The sequence below is a fragment of the Leptidea sinapis genome, chromosome 22 (assembly GCF_905404315.1).
Source record: "Leptidea sinapis chromosome 22, ilLepSina1.1, whole genome shotgun sequence".
NCBI lineage: Eukaryota > Metazoa > Arthropoda > Insecta > Lepidoptera > Pieridae > Leptidea > Leptidea sinapis.
In genome coordinates, this window is record NC_066286.1 from 1,520,011 (window position 1) to 1,541,628 (window position 21,618).

At 35.0% G+C, this 21,618-nt stretch overlaps 1 protein-coding gene across 2 annotated transcripts in view; it reads right to left on the reverse strand.

Moving 5' to 3' along the window:
* Nucleotides 1-21,618, reverse strand: part of LOC126971009 (calbindin-32) — a 111,362-nt gene that overhangs the window by 84,378 nt on the left and 5,366 nt on the right. For both annotated transcript variants that reach the window (XM_050817181.1, XM_050817180.1), the window contains exon 2: nt 5,428-5,704. In XM_050817181.1, the coding sequence (XP_050673138.1) occupies nt 5,428-5,578 (151 nt within the window). In that variant the 5' untranslated portion in view covers nt 5,579-5,704. The remainder of the gene's footprint in view (nt 1-5,427; nt 5,705-21,618) is intronic.

Consider the following 21,618-nt stretch of genomic DNA (forward strand, 5'->3'; position numbering starts at 1 on the left):
GGTAAAAAATTGCAATACCTACATTAAAAAGTAGAGTTAGTTATTTAATTGCGTCACAACATTAAAAATGAATTTTATAATTTGGAGCTTATTTATTGTAATTTCCGGGCCAATCTCCAGATGGCGCTAGTTTTCAAATAGACAGCTCATAATGCGTAGAGAGGGCTCTCTTTTCCCTATATATTATAATACTCTTTGGCCTTATATCTTACAGTGACACGCAAATGCTATCCCGCTCACAATATTGGCTTCAAACAAGAATTCTGAGCGGGACTACATTGTTTAATAGTGTCCCGTAGTTATAGCATTAGTTGGAAGTCATAAATGATACAATGTAACAGTTAACTAAACGATCCTAGTTTGCTGCGGGCGGTCGCAACTTCGTCGTTTAAGTTAAGTAGAGCGTGGATTAAGGGTAGCCACTTCATGTTACAATTTAATAATCAAGGTTTGATGGTAGATTACACTTATTACGTAATATTAGAAGAAAATCTATTGTCAAAATACTTTATTACATTTAGATTTAAAAAATGACTCTTATGAATGTCAAAAGTTATATATTTAGTTATATGAAAAGTTTTCGGTCTGAAGCTAGCTAGTGAAATTACTGGGCAGACGAGACTTAATATTTCATGTCTCAAGGTGACGAGCGCAATTGTAGTGCCGCTCAGAATTTTTGGGATTTTCAAGCATCCTGAGCGGCAATGCATTGTAATGGACAGGGCGTATAAATTACCATCAGCTGCACACAAGGTACGAGACGAGCACGTCTCGTAGAACATGTAAAAGAGATCTCTTTTACCTGTAGAACATGTAAAAGAGATCTCTTTCTCCTGTTCTGTGTTTTCCATCACTTCGGAAAAGGTTTAGCTATAATTAGAAAAAGCAAGAAAGTCGTTGCCACTCGTTTAAATCATTTCGAGATCATCGTCTTACAAATTATTATAATTGCAATTTATTTAAATTGATGTTATAAAAAAAAAGTCAACATACTTTTTAATTTTGATTGGTAACCCTTTAAATTATACTTAAGAACACTTTTATTTTCGTAACTCACACCAAAACTTAGCGGAATTAACACTCGAGAATAAAATTTTAATAAAAAAACAACTGACTTTAAAAACACTATTCAAAAACAATAGATATTATATGCACTTATAAGTGAAAAATTAATTGCGTATTTTTATACAATCTAATTAATTCATCTATGTCTAATTAAAATTAATATTATTTTTGGAATCGGTGTCCTCCCGCCACGGCCCTGCTCTCGCCTCTCACCTTGTCACGTTGCGCGTGCGACTCAAGCACATCTCAGCTATAACTATGTATATATAGTTACAAACTTACTTTGGCAGACACCGGCTAACCTAACCGAGCTCTCACCAAACTACCTTTGAATTATATCCGTTCCAATAAAAAAGAATAATTGAAATCTCTTGGCGCGATATTGAGTTATTCGTCCATTTGTCGCGCACCTACTTATAGCAAATTTAAGTATTTTATGGTTTTCTCATGGATGCCATCGTCAGATCTAGACCAAATTGCATTATCAAAATCGGTTCACCCAGTTGAAAGTTCTAAGGTATCAAACCACGAAAGAGTAGAAAAATAAGGACTCCGTGTTACCTTAGATAACAGTGAGGCATCAAAACAAGCCGGTAAACGTGCAAATATATAGCCCCACGCATACACACTAATGCAAGCCGATCGGCCGCCCTTATGAGATTTGCCTGTCGTCTGTGACAGATCAGTTTGCGTCGCAATAAAATATTTTAAAAATGTCGTCGTGCTTTGTGAAAAAGTGCAAAAACAATAATATAAAAGTATTTGTGGATATATGATTATTTAAGGGAGAAAAAATTGTGTAACTGGTAATTCCCGTAACCGTACACTAGTATAAATGTGCTCCACTTGCTAATATCACGGCGCAGAGTCCTTCTTTTTTTACTAGTCCGTGGTATCAAACATAAAAAAACAGACCTATGAATTGAGATTTTCCTTCTTTTTCGAAGTCGATTAAAAACTCATAACATTTATATAATTATGGATTTCCGCAAGATAGCGCTTAATTCAATAAATTTTCATATAAGTTTGATTAACATTACATTACGTCATAAAATAATAAATACATATTTATTTGTAACCGAAGTTATGGCCATAAGTTCCTACCTTATACCCCTTTGTAATGTACCCCTTAAAATTTTCGTTCCGATTAACAACAAACATAAAAAAACCGGTTCTTTCACACAACAGCTCTTTTAAATGCACCATGGTTCGGAGGTGTTTGTTACCAAACTCGTCCGAAACGGCTGGAGCGGTTTGTATGAAATGTTGTGTGCATATCGAGTAGGTCTGACAATCAGCCAGCATCTATTTTTCATCAATCATCAATCTGTTCTTGGTTTTTGTTTTTTGTTCCCATATTTTTATTTTAGGTAGAGAAAATGCTAACTTTGCTCAAAAGATGAAGTTATATCGTCAGCTTTTCCGGGAAAAAAAATAGCAAAAAATCTAACAATGCTCCTAGCTCTTCAGTAATGCGTGAGTGATAAGTTGGTAACACGGCTTTATTTAATGTCATATATTAATGCGTCTGTTAATTATTCCTAAAGTTAATTATTATTAAGTTATACTTCAATCGCGCGTAAAGATTACACGCACACACTTTTTTTTAATTAGAATTCAGCAGTAAAAAATAAATACATACAACTTCAAATTTTCACCCTTCTACGATCAACCATTGTTTTTAATCACCAATGAATATGAAATATGAACCACAATAGGGTTGCAAGATGGCAATCGAATACAATATATTTTATGTACGATATATTTGGTAGGTCTACAAATTCCGTTATTTTTTTTATACCCCAAAAATTTTTATTTGAATTTTTTTATTACTTTAATTGGCAATACATCGTTTGCTGGGTCAGCTTGTATAAATATAATAATAAGGTATCTATAAGATGTTATTCATTCGCACTCAAGTGAATGAAGTTTACTTGGATCGAGTCCAATATAAATAAAACCTTATTCACCTTTTCAAATCAAACTCCTAACCTTGTGTTTTGTTTTTCAATGTCGAATATAATCTCGTGTCAAACGCTAACATTGAACACACGTTTAAATTTGAATGGCTCAAGGCTTTTTGAAATATTTCGAGCAACACCAACCCTTATGTATAGCTGACCCGACAGACGCTTTTCTGTCCATAGAAAAAAAAGATGTAAGTATTCGGTAGTCTAAAGCCATCGGATATGTGTAATCAAAGTTAATGAGTTAAAAATCGCTCTTCGACAACACTTCCCTTAAAGCCCCGCCTAGTATCGGAATACTGGGTCTCTAAATCTCGAGCGATTGCCAATTCCGTGGTCATCTGGAGGGCAAAGCTAAATTGTCTTTGAAGAAGCTGGGCGTCATATATAGAGAAAGGCAATACTTCAAGCCGGCCCATATTGTAGCGCTCTACAAAGCGCACGTCCGGCCACATATGAAGTATTGCTGTCATATCTGGTCTGGCGTACCCCAGTATCACTTCGATCCATTTGAATGCGTGCAACGCAGAGAACGCTCGAAGCTCTGTGAACGGCTGGATCATATGGCGTTGTGTAGAGACGTTGTTTCATTGTGCGTCTTCTACCGCATTTATGACGGGGAGTGTTCCAAAGGGCTGTTTCGCCTGATTCCTGTCGCTGAATTCTACATTCGCACGACACGCCTCAAATTAGGATGTCATCCCCACCATCTGGATGTGTGGCGGTCCTCCACAGTGCGGTTTTTCAAGGAGCTTTATTCCACGTACTACAAAGTTGTGGAATGAACTTCTTTGTGCGGTGTCTCCGGGACGATACGACATTGGTACCTTCAAAAAAAGCACGTACACCTTCATTAAAGGCCGGCAACGCTCCTCTGATTCCTCTGGTAAGAGAATGTAGGCTGCGGTGATCACTTAACACCAGGTGACCCGTACGCTCGTTTGTCCTCCTATTTCCATAAAAAAAAGAAACAAAAACGTATTATATGGAATTGTTTTATAATATTAAAAATGGCAAGGATTCGATATCGTATTTATGTAAACAGCATTTATATTACTTTATAATTGCCAATATTTCAAAGTATTAAATTGGATTTAGTATGATCTCATTAAGAGATAGACATATGCCATTGCGGACTTTTCGGTAGACCTTTATAAGATACACAATTCCACTATACGATATTTTATTGTATCTCAAAAGGCTTCCATAGCGTTTTCGTTGTAAGCTCTCAGACGGCTTATTTTTCCGAAACCTCCAACAAATATCTTTAATATATACAATAATTTATACAAAAACTAAACAAATTATATACTCAAACCGTCCTCAAGAACCACTCTATCCATTGGTGGAATTAGCATGGAAATCGGTACAGTAGTTTTGAGTGTATCGCGAACAAACAGACAGGACACACGCGGCGGATTTGTTTTATAATATTGTGTAGTGATATAGAAATACCGGATTTTGTAAGTGTGTTTATTTATACAGTAGAGTTAACTAATGTTAATGTTTAGAGTTTGTTGCTTCTTCTCATTAGCTCAACCCTTTACAAAGTAATGGTAGATTCAATAAGAAAAAGTATTGTTTTTGACATTCATAAGTGTCATTTCCGTGACCTACATGAATAAAGTGAATTCGATTTGATTTGATTTGAATGATAATTATTACTTGTACTACTTGTACAAGCTACATCGTGGATTCTTTCCTAAAATATGGAATTATAATGAAATATGTGGAATTATAATATAATAAAAGTTGAATGGATTCAACGGCTGGTCCATGTGTAATCCTCACGTAAGGATGCTACTTGTGGTGGCTAGTCAATCCTGTCATACCGAAATTGCTTTTTTGATATTTTTTTTTAAATTCCTTCTTATTATTTCAACATAAAAATGTTTTAAAAACGTAAAGTATTATCGAAAGCATGTATTTGGGTTACTATTTAAATCATGATAACCTCGTAAAGTATTTGATTTTTTTTTTATTTCTAAGACATATTTAAGGATTTATTGAACGAAGAAATAAATACTATCCCTGTTTCAAAACTGTATAATTTATAGAATGAATTCTAAATATCTTGTTATCCTTGATTACTATATGGATCACATCACCAAAGGCTTAAAAATAACCATATAGGAATTACGTATAGCTGCCTCGGAGTACTTCTTCTTCTTCAAAACGTCGAAAAAAATTGAGTCAAGAACTTACCTCTATTTTGAGCAATTCACGCACACTATACTAATAATTATTCCTGACCTGTTTTTATCGGTTGTCTAATAGCAAGAGACTCTATCCAGACGTATAAACTATCTAAGATTGTACCTTCCATTGCACACAGTAGACATCGAATAGCGAAAAATAGCCCGTGATTAATACCTATGCAACTATACCTACTTACCATCCCTGTCATAATGACTCCATACTTCCATAAACTGGTTAGCAGACAGCTTCTTCAGTTCCCTCGAGTCTGGGTCACGAAATTGCCTCATAAAGTTCGAGGCTCTCTCTAAATTCAGTTTTTTCGCAGGCGAAGGCGTTTCGGAACTCATCTTTTAATCGTATTAAAAACTTGGCATTTAATTTTAATTTGGCTGTTTTATTGTTTCCCTTTGGCTTGTCTTTGACTAATATCTTCTAAGTTATAGTAGCTTTTCTTCTTTTTGTTCAATTTTCATCTGAAACAAAAGACGGTGGTTTAAGTTTTTACACATAATTCAATTTTATTTTTTTTTTTAATACAAAATTAGATTTAAAATTACTTATTGGACGTCAAAAGACGCCATTCGAAAGAGTATATCTCAGACCTGAAAAGAACGAACGCAAGAAACTTAGCGGGCCATTTTAAAATGATGTTACAATACATTATGTAATATCGTACAATAAAATTTATTATTAAATAGCCTGAGGGCGGTCGCTCCATTCCCAATCTGTGATATCAATAAGAAAGTCATTTATGTTATAGGACCATTTACCACACAAACGTTTTTACCAATTATTTTCAATTTCGTAACTAAATTGTGTTGTATATTTTCTGGGATCATGATGTAAAAGCATATATATCGCCCAATAAAAGACCTACTAACTCGTATCAACCGAGTTACATTATTCAACCAATTTACAAATAGGTCTCAGAAAACTTATTTCTACAATCCTATCTACGTGTTGAGGGATAAAACTATATTATGCTTAGAACTAATACATAAGGTTTGTGGGGGGAAAATCCAGGAAACTGGGAAAACCTGGCTATTTGCTATCACTTAAACTAACTTAAGACCATTGACTAGAACTTAAAAACTAAGGTAAATGAATACATAGATATGTATATACATGTATGATATATAAATATAAGAGAGGCGTGAGGTGAGGGGTGAGTTCGCGGATACGAAAAGGACTACTCATTATTAATTAATTCCTCAATATTTTGAATATTTAACTAGGTAACCTACTAACTACTAGCTAATGCACAAATCAAATTGGTCACACATTGAAGACTGTCTGATCTTTTATACTCTAGCTGGTAATTGATTCCACAAAGTGGCTGTGCGAGGCAAGAAATTTCTTTAAGTCAAAGGCATAAAGGCATTTATTTTCTCAAAGTTGACCTTTAGAATTCTTTTTGATGTCATTTCTAATATACTAGACACAACTACCGCTTCGGTAACAAATGGCACTCTGGGAGATGAGATGAGCTCTATTTAATGAAATATACAATATTGTACTGTCATCGCTATTGCTATAAAATAATCATAATCTAGTCCCAGGTTGTCCGTTCACTTAGATATTCAGCTGTAGAAACCTGTAGCTGTAGAACCGAATAAAAAACAGTTTCTCCATTTATTAGTATGGAATATCTGGATTTTTAAGAAAGTACAAAACTTGAACAAAAAAAAACCAAACTAATAGGACATCTGGATTCGAACCGAGGAACGATTCTTCTGTTTTCCGGATCACCCATCTAAGTTATTATATTCTTGTATATAGTGGCGAAATTTACCTTTGTATAATAATGTTACTGTAGTTTTTTCTCATTAAAACACGGATAAAACTACATTTTTTAAAATCAAAACCTATCTAGATCGATTTCTCGCACCCGAAACTACCTGTATACTAAATTTCATTAAAATCGTTGGAGCCGTTTCCGAGATTCAGATTATAAATATACAAGAATTGCTCGTTTAAAGATAAGAAATAAACAAATAAATCTAACCGAACTTGACGAAAACCATTTAGGTACAGAGACTATTTGTATGAAGGCGACATTGAAAGTTTATTACAACAGAAATTCGGAAGGACTGTATCAAATTGTGTACGGGTTATTAGGAAAGTTCTAACGGCAATCGTAACTCCAGAGTTATTGCCGAAGTTATGCTTCGGGACCTGTTTACTGGCGCTGTTTCTGTATCAAGGTTGTAGCTAGCCTATTTATCACAGCCATAATAATACCTGTGAACGGCCGGATTACTTGGCGTTGCGTAGAGACGTCACCTAATAATAAATATTACCTGCCGATAAATACGACCTGCTACTCCGCTTTTCAAGGAGCTTTCTTCCACGTACTACAAAGCTGTGGAATGAGCTTCATTGTGCGGTGTTTCCGGGACGATAGGACATGGGTACCTTCAAAAAAAAGCGCGTACACCTTCCTTTAAGGCCGGCAACGCTCTTGTCATTCCTCTGGTGTTGTAAGAGAATGTGGGCGGCGGTGATCACCTAACACCCGTACGCTCGTTTGTCCTCCTTTTTCCATAAAAAGGCAAAAAATTATGAGCTGAATGAGAATAATGTAAACGCAGGCAGTTTAAAATGTACTTACTGTCCAAAGAGGATGTAAATACTAGGTAATAAGAAGTCTCTTATTAAAAATAATAATATTTAATAATAAAATTTAGTTTAGTATGAATCGTGCAGTGAATTGACATAATTTTAAATTAGTATTAATTACAGCATGGCGATTGGCGACGAAGTGTAATCCGGCTAAGTTTAAAAGCGAACAGTTGCTTTTAAGACGTAGTGGATTTCGGCTGTCTTCGTTTTTTCAAGATTATAGCCGTCATCTGTCAATCTGCCAATGAATGCACGTTTCATGCAATCGAGTGAATCGCTTTTTGCTTAGAGACTTTCGCTAGGCTGACAACTAAACCCATTTGCAAAAAAAACACGGCCCACAAAACTTTTCTGTACAACTTTGTAAATCTAACAGAAAAGGTTTTATATGCATTCAATTAATTAATAATAATAATAATATCTTTTATTTGACACACACATGAAACATTACATTGCTACAAAAATAAGAATACGAAAAAACAAAAATTATAACTAAAACTAACCTAGAACATATTTTACAAAGAATAAATAAATAACTTTACCAAGATATTATAACATAGCAGCTGTGTGGCAGTGTGTATCAAAAGGGATGCTACTTAGGTTACCTGTGACAATTGGTCACAGCACTGATTTTCAGTAGCTCCCGTTTGACGCTTCACGTCGCGGTGCTGAGTAATAAATTATAAATATTTATCACAACATAATATTATATAATAAAAAAACAAAGAAAAGTCCAACCTAGTACTGTTAATGCCTATTATTTTTGAGCAACCAGAACTGAATCAATCTGACTCGTCATTACGTATTTCTTCATTGTTACTCGAAAGTTTGAAATTGTAGTGAGGTCACGCAATGGTGGAGGCAGGTTGTTCCAGCATTTGGTCGCGCTATAACGAAAGCTACCTCTGAAGGCAGCTGTATGATGTTTAGGCACGTCTAGCATCCAGTGTGATGCTCTGGTACTATAGGCCCTGTTTTTATCTCCTAGCCAAGACAGTTTTTAATATAGGTAAGGAGGCATATGATATTTTACAACTCCAAAGAGTAAAACTGCAAAATGCGTGCGCCTACGACTTTCCATATTGGGAACTTTGGGATCGTTTAGATATGGTGTTATGTGGGATCGAGGTGGAATATCCCAGCAATAGCGAGCACACGCGTTTTGAATGCGCTGAATAGAATTTTGTGTACGATCAAGTATGCGATCGCCATAAACCGTATCACCGTAGGTTAATTTAGAAAGCACCAGTGCATCACATAGCTTCTGCCGGAGTTTAGGAGTGATGTGATTTCTAATACGGTAGAGTAATTTTAGGCGATAAAAGCAATTGCATATTACTTGGTCGATATGTTTGTCAAACCTTAAGCTTTCATCGAACACAATGCCAAGATTCCGAGCTTCATTCACGCGTCCCAGCGATATTCCCTTAATATGTATCATTGGATTAGCTTGTTCAAAGTTTTTTATAAGAGAAGGTGTACCAAGAATCATATATTTATACTTATCTGTATTCAAGGCTAAAGCACTTCGTTCCGACCACTCAGCAATACGTTGTAGATCAGCGTTCAACTGATTTATGGCTACTTGAATCTGATCTGTAGGAAACGAAATGTAAAGCTGTATATCATCCGCGTATATGTGATACTTGCAGTGCTCTATATTATTTATGATATCAGCAGTGTAAAGGTTATAAAGTAAAGGGCCAAGAATAGATCCTTGCGGTACACCTCTTGATATCGACTTATATCGGGAATAACGTGTGTTTCCACTATCGTCTGTAACAGCAACGCTCTGGTACCTATTTCCAAAATAACTTTTGAACCACAATACAGTCTGATCACTGAATCCATAATAGACAAGCTTAGAAAGCAGCAATTCCACATTGATAATGTCGAAAGCACGGGAATAATCTAATAAGACTAACACAGTGCACTCACCCTTGTCTTGTGATAATTAATTACAAACAAATGTTTACGTATTAAAAGTACTTGCAAGTGTTGGTTTAGTGTGCGTGACAAGCTACGTCTTACTCTCGCGATTTGTAAGACACAGTGTTAGTGTGCGTGAATTGCTCAATATAGAGGCTAGTTCTAAACTCAATTTTTTTCGCCGTTTTCACATTCCAGACGTAAAAATGATCTAAGTAATCTATATAAATAAAAATGAATTGCTGTTCGTTAGTCTCGCTAAAACTCGAGAACGGCTGAACCGATTTGGCAAATTTTGGTCTTGAATCGTTTGTGGAACTCCAGAGAAGGTTTAAAAGGTCAATTAATAGGAAAGTGCTGCAAAATTAAATAAAAACAACAAATTTGTTTTTCCTTTGCTGTGTCCATATATCATTTTTTTTAAGAGTATTTATTGACGCACGGTTTGACAGTTCTGCTGTGAAACAATTTCATTACGATAGCAGGGTGCATATTTTACGAAGTTATTTTTGATTTTATGATATATTATTGACAAATTCATATAAAAACATTATTTTATTTATTATATACAGAACAACGTCTGTCGGGTCAACTAGTCGTTCATAAAAATATGAGCGATGGCTTATTTGGTTGAGAATGCTGTCTAGAAAAATGTATTGAAAGTATGTATTAGCACATAAAAATTGCAATTGTTTTTAGCAATTTAAAATGAAAAACGATGGCATTTACTTTTTTGTTAATTACTCAAAAACTACTAATATTCACGAATTACGGAGATCCTTAAAGAGGAGATTTTAAACTCTCGGAACTCTCTATTATATATAACTAGCTGAGCTGGCAAACGTTGTTTTGCCATATAAATTATATATGTAAGCCTGCCTTGAACTTCAACGAATCTATTACAAAAGATTTCATTGAGATCGGTCGAATAGTTTAGGAGTTATTAGGGAACATACAAACATACATTCTCTTTTATATTATAATATATAGATTTTAATTCAACGCCGAAAATAGGTCTCCACGCGACCGTTACGCTAGGGGCGTACTGCCGCGAAAGCACTGTCTTTACCAAAGAGGATGTAAATACTACGTAATAAGAGGCGGGATTGCCTTAGCAAAAATTGAAATTTGGATTGGTATGAAACGTGCAGTTATTTGACATAACTTTTAAATAGTAGTAATTACAGTATCGCGATTGGCGACGAAGTATAATCCGGCTAAGTTTAAAAGCGAACAGTTGCTTATAACGTAATAGATCTTCTTTATAAACAAGATTATAGCCGTTATATGTCAATCTGTTTATCTGTCACGTTTCATACAATCGAGTGAATCGCTTTTATCTTAGAGAGTTTCGCTAGCCTGACCTGCCGTTCCGCTATCAGTCTGCGAATGACATGTTCTTATATGTGTTTAGAATGTAAAGTACCAGATAAAATATTTTTTTGGTAATAAATATAAATTTAAAATTAGAATGGTTGATAGAATGCTGAATAGATTTTGAAATTTCTGTTACCAATAGAAAGCCACATTATTTGTGAGTGTAATAGGCTATTGAAACTGAAAGTACGATAAAAAGGTCATAGAGTATGGACTTTTTCAAAGACTCTGTAAAGTATGTACATAAATTAGTAATCGTGGCTGCATAAATGACACATAAAACTAGAGATCCTTCTTATCTAGATCATACTGTGGTTAATATGGGCATTTGATCTCGTAAGCATCTATTGCGACCATTTATTTGATATATCTCCATATATATTTAAATGGTCGATTCCTAATACCTAAAACTGTACTGCGAGGAACAATATGAAAGATAGAAATTATGAGATGTGCTTAGTAGGAATAAAACTTAAACTTAACAAATATAATATTGATTGTATAAAACGTAATAAAGGATAAGAAAATAATATTGGAATTTCCCGCACAACGAACACGAAAAAGGAAAACAAAAGGTTATCTTCAATGGAAAAACTATAAAGTTAATGAGTAGTGAAATAGCTACCCTTTGAAGGCTTGTAAGCTTTGGAAGGTTTAATAGTGATCCTCTGAAAGGCACCCAAAAGCAATATCGTAAAATTTCGACGCCTTATTACCTACGCAGCTGAACGGATTGAAAGAAGTAGGAAGTAGAAAATTGTGTTTGTCTTATACATGGGGCACACTAAAAGTTTTGAACTTCTAGCTAATCGGACCTATTTGAATTTCAAATGTTATTTTTGAAACGTTGAAACCTGTAATAAAAGAAAACAATTTGCGGAAAATCATTTGTCAATTGTTTTTTATCACACATCAAAGTTCTACGTACGCAACGGACTTGGAATTAAGTTGAAAAGATTTTAGAGCGACGATTTTTTATGATTTTAAAAGTTCTCTCTCTCCGCAAGACTGTGCCGCTCGTCGTCAAAATGCTTTTGGGAGAGGAGCACCTTGGTTGAGCACCGTGAGGCGATTGTTTGCTGAGTTTGAGAGGGGTCGGGTTTCTTTACAATATGACGCATCTCGTGAAGGGCGGCCTTCAACTGCCGTCAACGGAAATAATGTGGCTACTGTTATGCGGCTAATTGAAGAAAACCCGCGGATTACCTATGAGACAATTCGAGGATTATTGGGGTATAAGCCAAACTCAGAAAATTTTACACGAAGAATTGAAAGTTTGGAGACTTTGTTGTCGTTGGATCCCTCAATAACTGACAACGGAGCAGAAGCGGGCTCGCGTGGAATTGTGCTCACAGATGCTAATGAAGTACCACCACAGACATTCTAATGCTGTTTATGACATTGTCACAGGAGACGAAACCTGGATTTATTGTTTTGAACCCGAAAAAAACACCAATCTTGTGAATGGGTGTTTGAATCATGTAAAAAGTGAGGCAGGTGAGAAACGTTGATAAAAAGATGTGGTGTCGTGGGACACCAGGTAGGAACGAAGTTCCTTCGGCTAATGTAGAATCGACACAATTTGTAAAAAATAAATCGTGTTCAATTTTATGTAGGTTTTTTTGATTTTTCTCTTAAATTTTGCAGATTAGTTTTTATTTAAGTACAGGAAAGTATTTAGGAAATTCAGTATTTTAGGACATAATAAATTACGTAAAATAAAAAAAAATCGTAATCCAAATTATCAATTAAAATAACAAAATATGTCTCTTTATTTTTGTTTGACAACATAAAATTACATAGAAATAGAAACGACTGTCGCACCTGCGCACGTCTATTTAACGGTTTTATTCCACGGACTTTTTCTTACGGTTTTACTATCACATTTTTTTCAGTTCGGTCCCGCAGCAAAATCCCTATCTCCTCCAAGCCTGCCGTAAGGAACTTCGTTCCAAAAAATCAAAAAAATCAGTCTAAAGAGTATTAATTCCGAGTGGTACTCTACCATTTGTTTACCCAGGGTATTACAAAAAGTTCGCGAAAGACGACCAAAAAGCCGCGTTCTCCTACATCATGACAACGCTTCTTCACACACGGCCAACAAAACTAAGTCATTTTTAGCTTAGTACAACTCGTCACCTATTCCACACATAGCCCCGACCTAGCACCCTGTGATTTCTGTATTTTCCCCAAAATCAAAGACTTGATGAGAGGCTTCACTTTTACCAATTCCGAAGTGATAGCGTTCAATCAGCACGTAGAAAACACGCCTTCAGAACTGTGGTCCTCCTGTTTTAAAAAATGATCCGATCGCACGAAAAAATCTTTAAAATGTAATAAAGGAGAGTATTTTGAAAAACAATAGACAAAATATTTTGGTTATAACATTTTGTTTTTTTAAGTTACGCAAAAGTTTTAGTGAGACCTACCTAAGCTATACTTTCGACCAGAGCAACACTGTCGCAGCGACAGAGACGCCACGTCAATGTCGCTCGGCTGTTCTATGTTTTCGCAAATACTCTCGCGCTATCACTGCATGTGATTTTGATGTTTTTTCTAAATTTATAATCTATACTATTATATGAAGAGCCTGTTTGCTTCGGTTATACTGCGAAAACTACTGAACCGATCGAAATAATACTTATACTAGATGCAGCATGCTTAGGAGAAGGTTTTAGTATATGATATGTTGGTGATAACTTATGCGGAACCTATTCGCAAAGTTAATAATTCAGACTAAGACTTTGAATCTATGGCAAAACAACGAGTGCTGGGTTAGCACTTGTATATAATAAATAAATAAATGGCCCCATTATAACATATTATTAATGAAATACGAGACAATCATAAATATAGCGTATGACGTTTCATTTTCTATGATTTAAGTAAAAAGCTTTAATTAAAGAGCTAAATCTCGAACACTGCTTTGTACAAAAATAAATTCCTTAAATAATAAATGCGGCAAAAATTTAAGAAAATTCAAATCCAATAAAATGGTCTTTTTCACGTAAACGATATTATATATGTGGGCAATGTCACGACTGGCTTCAAGTTTAAATGAAATGCAAAATATAAAAAATTATAACATATTAAAACATTTTTCTTAAACAACATTTTGAAATTGGTGCTAAGTTCACCATATTAACTAACTTCGACATTAAATAATTATGATATTATTTATATTTTTGATGATCAAAGCCACTTCTTCAAACACCAATTAGTTTAATCTTTGTTAAAAGTTTTTTAGTTCAACGGAACCAATCTAGAAGTATTCCATTTCAAACAAATAAAATAAAGTTTCATATTGATCTATAAGTGTTAGGTTTGTCTCTCAATGCTCGCGTGAAATTCCCGCGACGAGTTAACCGCTCGTTCATTCGTCATTGATCGATCGATTGGCCCTGAATAACTTGTTTAAATTTTAACAACGGCCTTTAACTTGACCGACAGTCAGCAGTACATTTGTTTTATTATTTATAATTATTGATGTACAACAATCAACTAGACCACCGCCTATTAACAGGTCGTCAAAAATGTACAAGTGGCGTTGTATATTAGTACCTATACTTTTTTTTTGCTTTTCGACAGTAAGGAACTAGACGAGCAAGACGTTCAGCTGATGGTAATTGATACTGGGCGTATCACAGGACAGCGCCCATTACAGGACCGCTCAGGATTATTGAAATAACACTACAATTGTGGTCGTCATCTTGAGATATAAGATGTTAAGTCTCATTTGCCTAGTAATTTCACTAGCTACGGCGCCCTTCAGATCGAAACACAGTAATGTTTACACATTACTGCATCACGGCAGGCGCCATTGTGGTACCCATAATCTAGCCGGCATCCTGTGCAAAGGAGCCTCCCTGGTTCAATTATTCTTGGCTCTTATTCGGTAAAGTAATTATCATTATTTTCGGGTAAGCGTCCCAATTTATTTCTCAACGCGGTCGTAAAGACAAGTCGCCCTTATAATAAAACTAAACCTTACTCACCAGAACTGTCTAAGCGTTATCTAACTAATAAACTACCCGGGATTTTGTCCCGGTATTCCCTCGTGTATTTAAAACAATGATGGGATTACCTCTTGATGTACAACGATAGTAACTACAGGAACATTTAATAGTTAAACTCAAATAAAGTTTATTTAAATAGGTACAAATCGTTTTTAAGCCGTCATCATATTTTATTTGAATCACTGAATCTATTAATGATACCAGTGGGAGGCTCCTTTGCACAGGATGTCGGCTAGATTATGGGTACCACAGCGCTGCTTATTTCTGCCGTGATACAGTAATGGTATAAAAATTATTGTGTTTCGTTCTGAAAGGCACCGTAGCTATTGACATTGCTGGGCAAATTAGACTTAACATCTTATATCTCAATGTGACGAGCGCAATTGTAGTGCCGCTCAGAGTTTTTGAGGTTTTTCAAGACTCCTGAGCGGCACTGCATTGTAATGGGCAGGGCGTATCAATTATTATCAGTCCTGCTCGTTTCGTCCCTTATTTTCATTAAAAAAAAATCTAGCATAATATGTTCAGTAAAAGTAGGGAAGAACTATACAGGGTTATTGGTAATTCGACGTATTTCCGTTAGTAGGTGATAGGGGTGACTCTTTGTGAAAAATTTAACTCCCATATGTATTATGCAAAAGTGGGCGATTTTTAAGTTATCAGGTTTTTTAGCTTCTTTCAAAATAAGTCAAAATTGCAACATTCAAAAATGTATTTTAACAACAAAACAACCAACTTCAAAAGCACTATTCCAGAACAATAGATATAATATGCACTAAAAAGTATAAAAATAATTGCGTATTTTTATACAATCTTATTAATTAATCTAATTCTAGTTACGATTATTGTTATTCTTGTAATCGGTGTTCTTCCGCCGCGACCCGCCTTCGCCTCTGGCCTCCTCACGTCGCGGGTCCGACTCAAGCCCATCTCACCTCTAACTATGTATGTAGTTACGAGTACAAGCCTCTATTGCATGACACCGACTCCAAAACTTACAATAATCGTAACTAGAATTAGATTAATTAATTATATTGTATAAAAAAAGCAATTATTTTTATACTTTTTAGTAAATATTATATCTATTGTTCTGGAATAGTGTTTTTGAAGTCGGTTGTTTTTATGTTAATTTATTTTTGATTTTTTGATTTTTAGTGAATTTGAAGTACACTAACTAACAATTTGTCTAAATATGTGTAGATATACTAAATTTTTCAATGCATCAATGAACGTAGGCGCTTTGCAATTTGATTACAGACAGTTAATTTTGCCACAGATCGCACCCTTACAGTAAGTCGTTAAGGAGTGGGACTCCTTCATCTTCTTCATCATTATATTTGAGGACGACATTTACTTGACCATAACTATGTTATGGTAGATGACTTAAATATCCGGATAGCATAAAAAAGATTCGGCCGACTATCGTTAATTTGCTCCTAAGAATTGAAGAGTTCCGTTACTTTGTCAATGATCCCGTAATCAGAACCTAATCAAACTATCTTTGAAGCATACCCTTTCCAATAAAAAAAGAATCATCGAAATCGGTTGGCGCGATATTGAGTTAATCGTAAATGTATCATCCACTTTGCTATACGTATGTATAGCAAATTTAAGACTTTTATGGTTTTCTCATGGATGCCATTGTCAGATCTGGATTACAATGGGGCCATACGGGAAGCACCAGCTTTCAAATAAAAAAAGAATTGTCTAAATCGATTCACCCGGTCGAAAGTTTTTAGTTAACAAACATAAAATAAAAACATACCGACGAATTGAGAACCTCCTCCATTATTGAAGTCGGTTAAAAACGATATTATTTCAATATTTGTCTTTAATTTTGTTCACTAAAAATGGCTGAATAACAAAAAAATTACGGGTACGAGTACTGTTAAAGTTTTCACTTCAAAAATCGTTATAAAAACATGGCTTATTTTAAAAACATGTCCGTTTTTTAGCTCTCCTAATTAAATAACAACTTGGAACTTATTTTTTTTTCTTTTTTTTAATGAATATAAGGGACGAGACGAGCAGGACGTTCAGCTATTAGTAATGGATACGCCCTGCTCATTACAATTCAGGGCCGCTAAACAATTCTTGAAAAACTCAAAAATTCGGAGTGGCACTACAATTGCGCTCAACACCTTGAGACATAATATGCTAAGTCTCATTTATTATTATTAGACCGAAACACAGTAATGCCTACTGCTGCTTCACGGCAGAAATAGGCACCGTTGTGGTACCCATAATCTAGCCGACATCATGGGCAAAGGAGCCTCCCACTGGTATCATTAATCGATTCAGTGATTCAAATAAAATGACGGTGACTCTTTGAGAAAAATTTTACCCCTCTATGTATTATGCAAAAGTGGGCGATTTTCGAGTTATCAGGTTTCGTACCTTCTTTCAAAATAAGTCAAAATTGCAAAATAAATTATTTATAATAATGTCTCAATTAAAAGCTCACTTTATCTTTTGATTTCTAAAAAAAATTCAACACTGGTCCAAATCATAGAGACCTTTAGGTTATATTATCTGTGGTCCAATTTAAAAAATGCGAGAAAAGAAACGATATTATTTCAATATTTCTTTCAGATTTTTTTCACTAAAACGGCTGAATAACAAAAAATAACGGGCACTGTTCTAGTTTTCACTTCAATAATCGTTATAAAACCATGGCTTGCAGATTATTTTAAAAAACATGTCCGTTTTCTTAGCTCTCCTACATTAAATAACAACTTTTAACTTATATCAAAGAAACTAGATAGATAAGGCTAGGTTACCATGTACATTGTTACCAAATACATTGTACTCTGGCAAATTCCTAGAACACGAATAAAATTTGAAAACAACGACGATGCGGGACTCGAACCTCTCGCACTCCGTGCGAGAGCTCTGCCAACTGAGCTAACCGTTCGAGTGACGTATAGTCATAAAATCTTGTATGGTTTGTTCAACTCTCAGGTTGTGGCTTCATCTACAGGATCTACTTTACAGTTGATAACCTGCTCAACCCCAGTATTTTGCATATTAGGAAGCCACAACCTGAGAGTTGAACAAAGCATACAAGATTTTATGACGATACGTCACTCCAACGGTTAACTCAGTTGGCAGAGCATTCGCACGTAACGCGAGAGGTTGTGGGTTCGAGTCCCGCATCCTTCATAAAATTTTGTTTTCATATTTTCTTTGTGTATTAATCATAGAAGTGAGGGTAATCACTTTAAAAACATAACAAATTCTTCGACTTCGATAAATATAGGACAGATAAACCAATCATATTCATATTGGCTAGTAGGTACTTACTCAATGCTATAGTAAATACGAGCCGTGGGATTAGTGTGCACAAACAGATAAATTCTCATAAATTTCTGGTGTCAGTTACATTAATACAACAGCTTTTGTTAGTACATACAGACACAAAACGCTTCTAAGATATATGAAGGGTCCAAGGGGAGAACATGCTATGTCCGGCGGCCATTGAACTGAGATAATGTCATTGAAAGATTTTAAACCTCTTTAAAAGATAAATTATATCTGTGATTTATTACACAAATGTCTTTGTTTTTCAATTAAATTATTCGTATTCATTCACTACCAAAAAAAAACCTTTACATGAATATATTTTTAATGAAACATGCAAAAAACTAAACTTACTCAGAATATACAACCAAAAAACATGCAATGTCCAACCAATACACGCAAAATCTATGCAATGTCCACCTTTCCAAAAAAATAAGATACAAGAAGTGAAACCTAACTTATTATTTTATGTAAGATTTTGGAGTATACTTTTTGCTAAACATTACTTGACTATAAGATAAGATGAGAAATGAGACAAGGTAAGATAAGAAAAGCTATTTTATTAGGTAGGTACTTAACAATCAGTTATGTATTGATACACACAATATAATGAGCACTTGTTTTTAATTATTCGTAAATTTAATTTGTGAGTAGTAGTTTTTGGCTTTTGGACCACAAAATTTTGACAAGGACTGGATGTCCACAAATTTTGCCTTCGACACAGGAAGACTCTCTGCATATGATTGCTCTGGAAGAACAAACTCTGAGGTCTTGGCCAGATTTTCGCTGCTGTGATCAATCGCTCCAGTCTTTTTTTTGGTCCAGTTACCACAGCCGATGTCCACGTACTATTGTATTGTTCTCTGTGAGATAACAGTCTTGAGTGTTCTTTTTCAGCCCTTATTTCTTTTATTGGCCTAGACTGAAAAGGGCATGCTTTCATGGACAAAACTTTTTTTTTCCGTGTACGACTAGGACCTTTCATGTTTTTGCATTGTATTAGTATTTTTAGAAGGCGATTACTCAGTGACTATGCATGTTCTTCCCTAGAACGTTTTTGCGTTACTTTCTACCACTTTTACACTACAAAATGGCATTACCAGTTTAAAAAAAATAAAAATGTGACATTGCATGATCTTTCCCTGTGCCCTTCATATTTTATAGATTGAGTGAAGCGCACAATGAAATTTGACTCTGGGGGCCTACTCCTAAAATCGATATTCGATATATCGTGGCATTATTCGTGTCGAATCCTACTCTTAGTTACATCGTATTCAATGTCGAAACGATGATTGAACGAACGAAACATTTTTCGATATTATCTGTCCTAACCCTACTCTTAGTTGAAAATGTCAGAGACGAATATTCGAATTCGACAAACAATCAAACGTCACTTTTACGATAATCTCAACGACACCTTTTAGGCTGTCGTTGCTTTTATCGTTTTAACTTGTATATGTATATAGATATATTTGCCATACAATAAACATACATAATAAATAAAATTAAAATAATTAAATGTGATTTACTATTCAACAGGATTTTTTACTACCAAGTAATTTGAGACATTTTGTTGATCGTTTTTGCGTAGAAAGTAATACAAATGGCCGCCTGAGAAACAGGAAGTCGACGAGAAGGGTTGAGCTACTTTTTTTTTACATTTTATTATCCGCAAGTTTTGTGTTATTTATTGAATATTAAATGGTCATATTATATCTATTACATAATTTTTGAATATTTACATTTTGTGTAAATGATGTAAATTGGTGGTGCAGTCTCGCCATCCTTAGCGCCTAGGCTTTGTTTTGACACTTAACAGCACAGATAATATTTAATTTTTCAAGGTTTGCGTACAATTCACTAACTCTAACATCGTAAATAATCAAAATATAAGTCTATGGTTACGATGTTGTTACGATAAACGATATGGAATACGAACATTTGTTACAGTAGGATAGGTGTTATATATTCGGGGTATTATCGTATCGTTTTGAATATATCGTTGTCGATTTTGCGAGTAGACCGAAAAAATTTAGGTTCACTGTTAACCTCTTTTTTGAGCAAAGCACTCACACTAACACTAAGTGACACACAAATCATGAAAACAAATTGCGAGTGTAAGACATAGCTTGTCACGGACACTAAAGTAAAAAGTTTTTTTTACTCATTAAATGAAAGAATAAAGAAGATTTTATCAATATATTGACGAATGACGAAGATGAGAAAAACGTGTACGTCTTTATGGAGATTATTTAGATAAAGAAATAATTTCCCGCTTCATTTTCCTGCTATTTCCCTCGTCTGAGGCGTCCCTGTCCCAGAAGGATCATTAATAACAGTTACATCGAGGAGCCTGAGGGTTCTTTAAACATGGATGGGATTATTTTATTCATATATTTTAAAAATGCTGTGTTCATTCCTAAGACTTACAATATACCATGGTATAGACAAACAAACCAAGCGCGTTGGTACATTTTTTTATGCCAATAAGTGAGGAGACGAGCAGGACGTTTAACTAATGGTAATTGATACGCCCTGTCCATTACAATACAGTGCTGCTCAAGGTTCTTGAATAACCCAAAAACTCTGAGCGGCACTACAATTGCGCTCGTCACCCTGAGACATAAGATGTTAAGTATCATTTGCCCAGTAATTTCACTAGCTACAGCGCCCTTCAGACCGAAACACAATAATGTTTATAATATGTATTATATTACTGCTTCACGGCAGAAATAGGCGCCGTTGTGGTACCCATAATCTAGCCGGCATTCTCTGCAAAGGAGCCTCCCACTGGACACTTGTGGATTTGATGGATATTAGATGGAATTTAAGGATACCTTGATCATCGAAACAACGAATATCAAAACCTAGTTAGTTTCAAATAATGGCAAAACTAAGGCCAGAAAACTGAGAGATTTTGAAAGGAAGTTGGAAGGAAAATGAACACCCATGCAAAATAGTATTCCTCTGACCTGAGAAGAACGGAAGCAAGGAACTCAGCGGGTTTGACTTTTTTTTTCTTCATATTCTTCATACATAAACTCGCTCTACATTTGAAAAACAAAATTTTATTAACGATGCGGGACTCGAACCAACGACCTTTGGCGTTCCGTCCTAGTGCTCTAACCAACTGAGTCACTCGA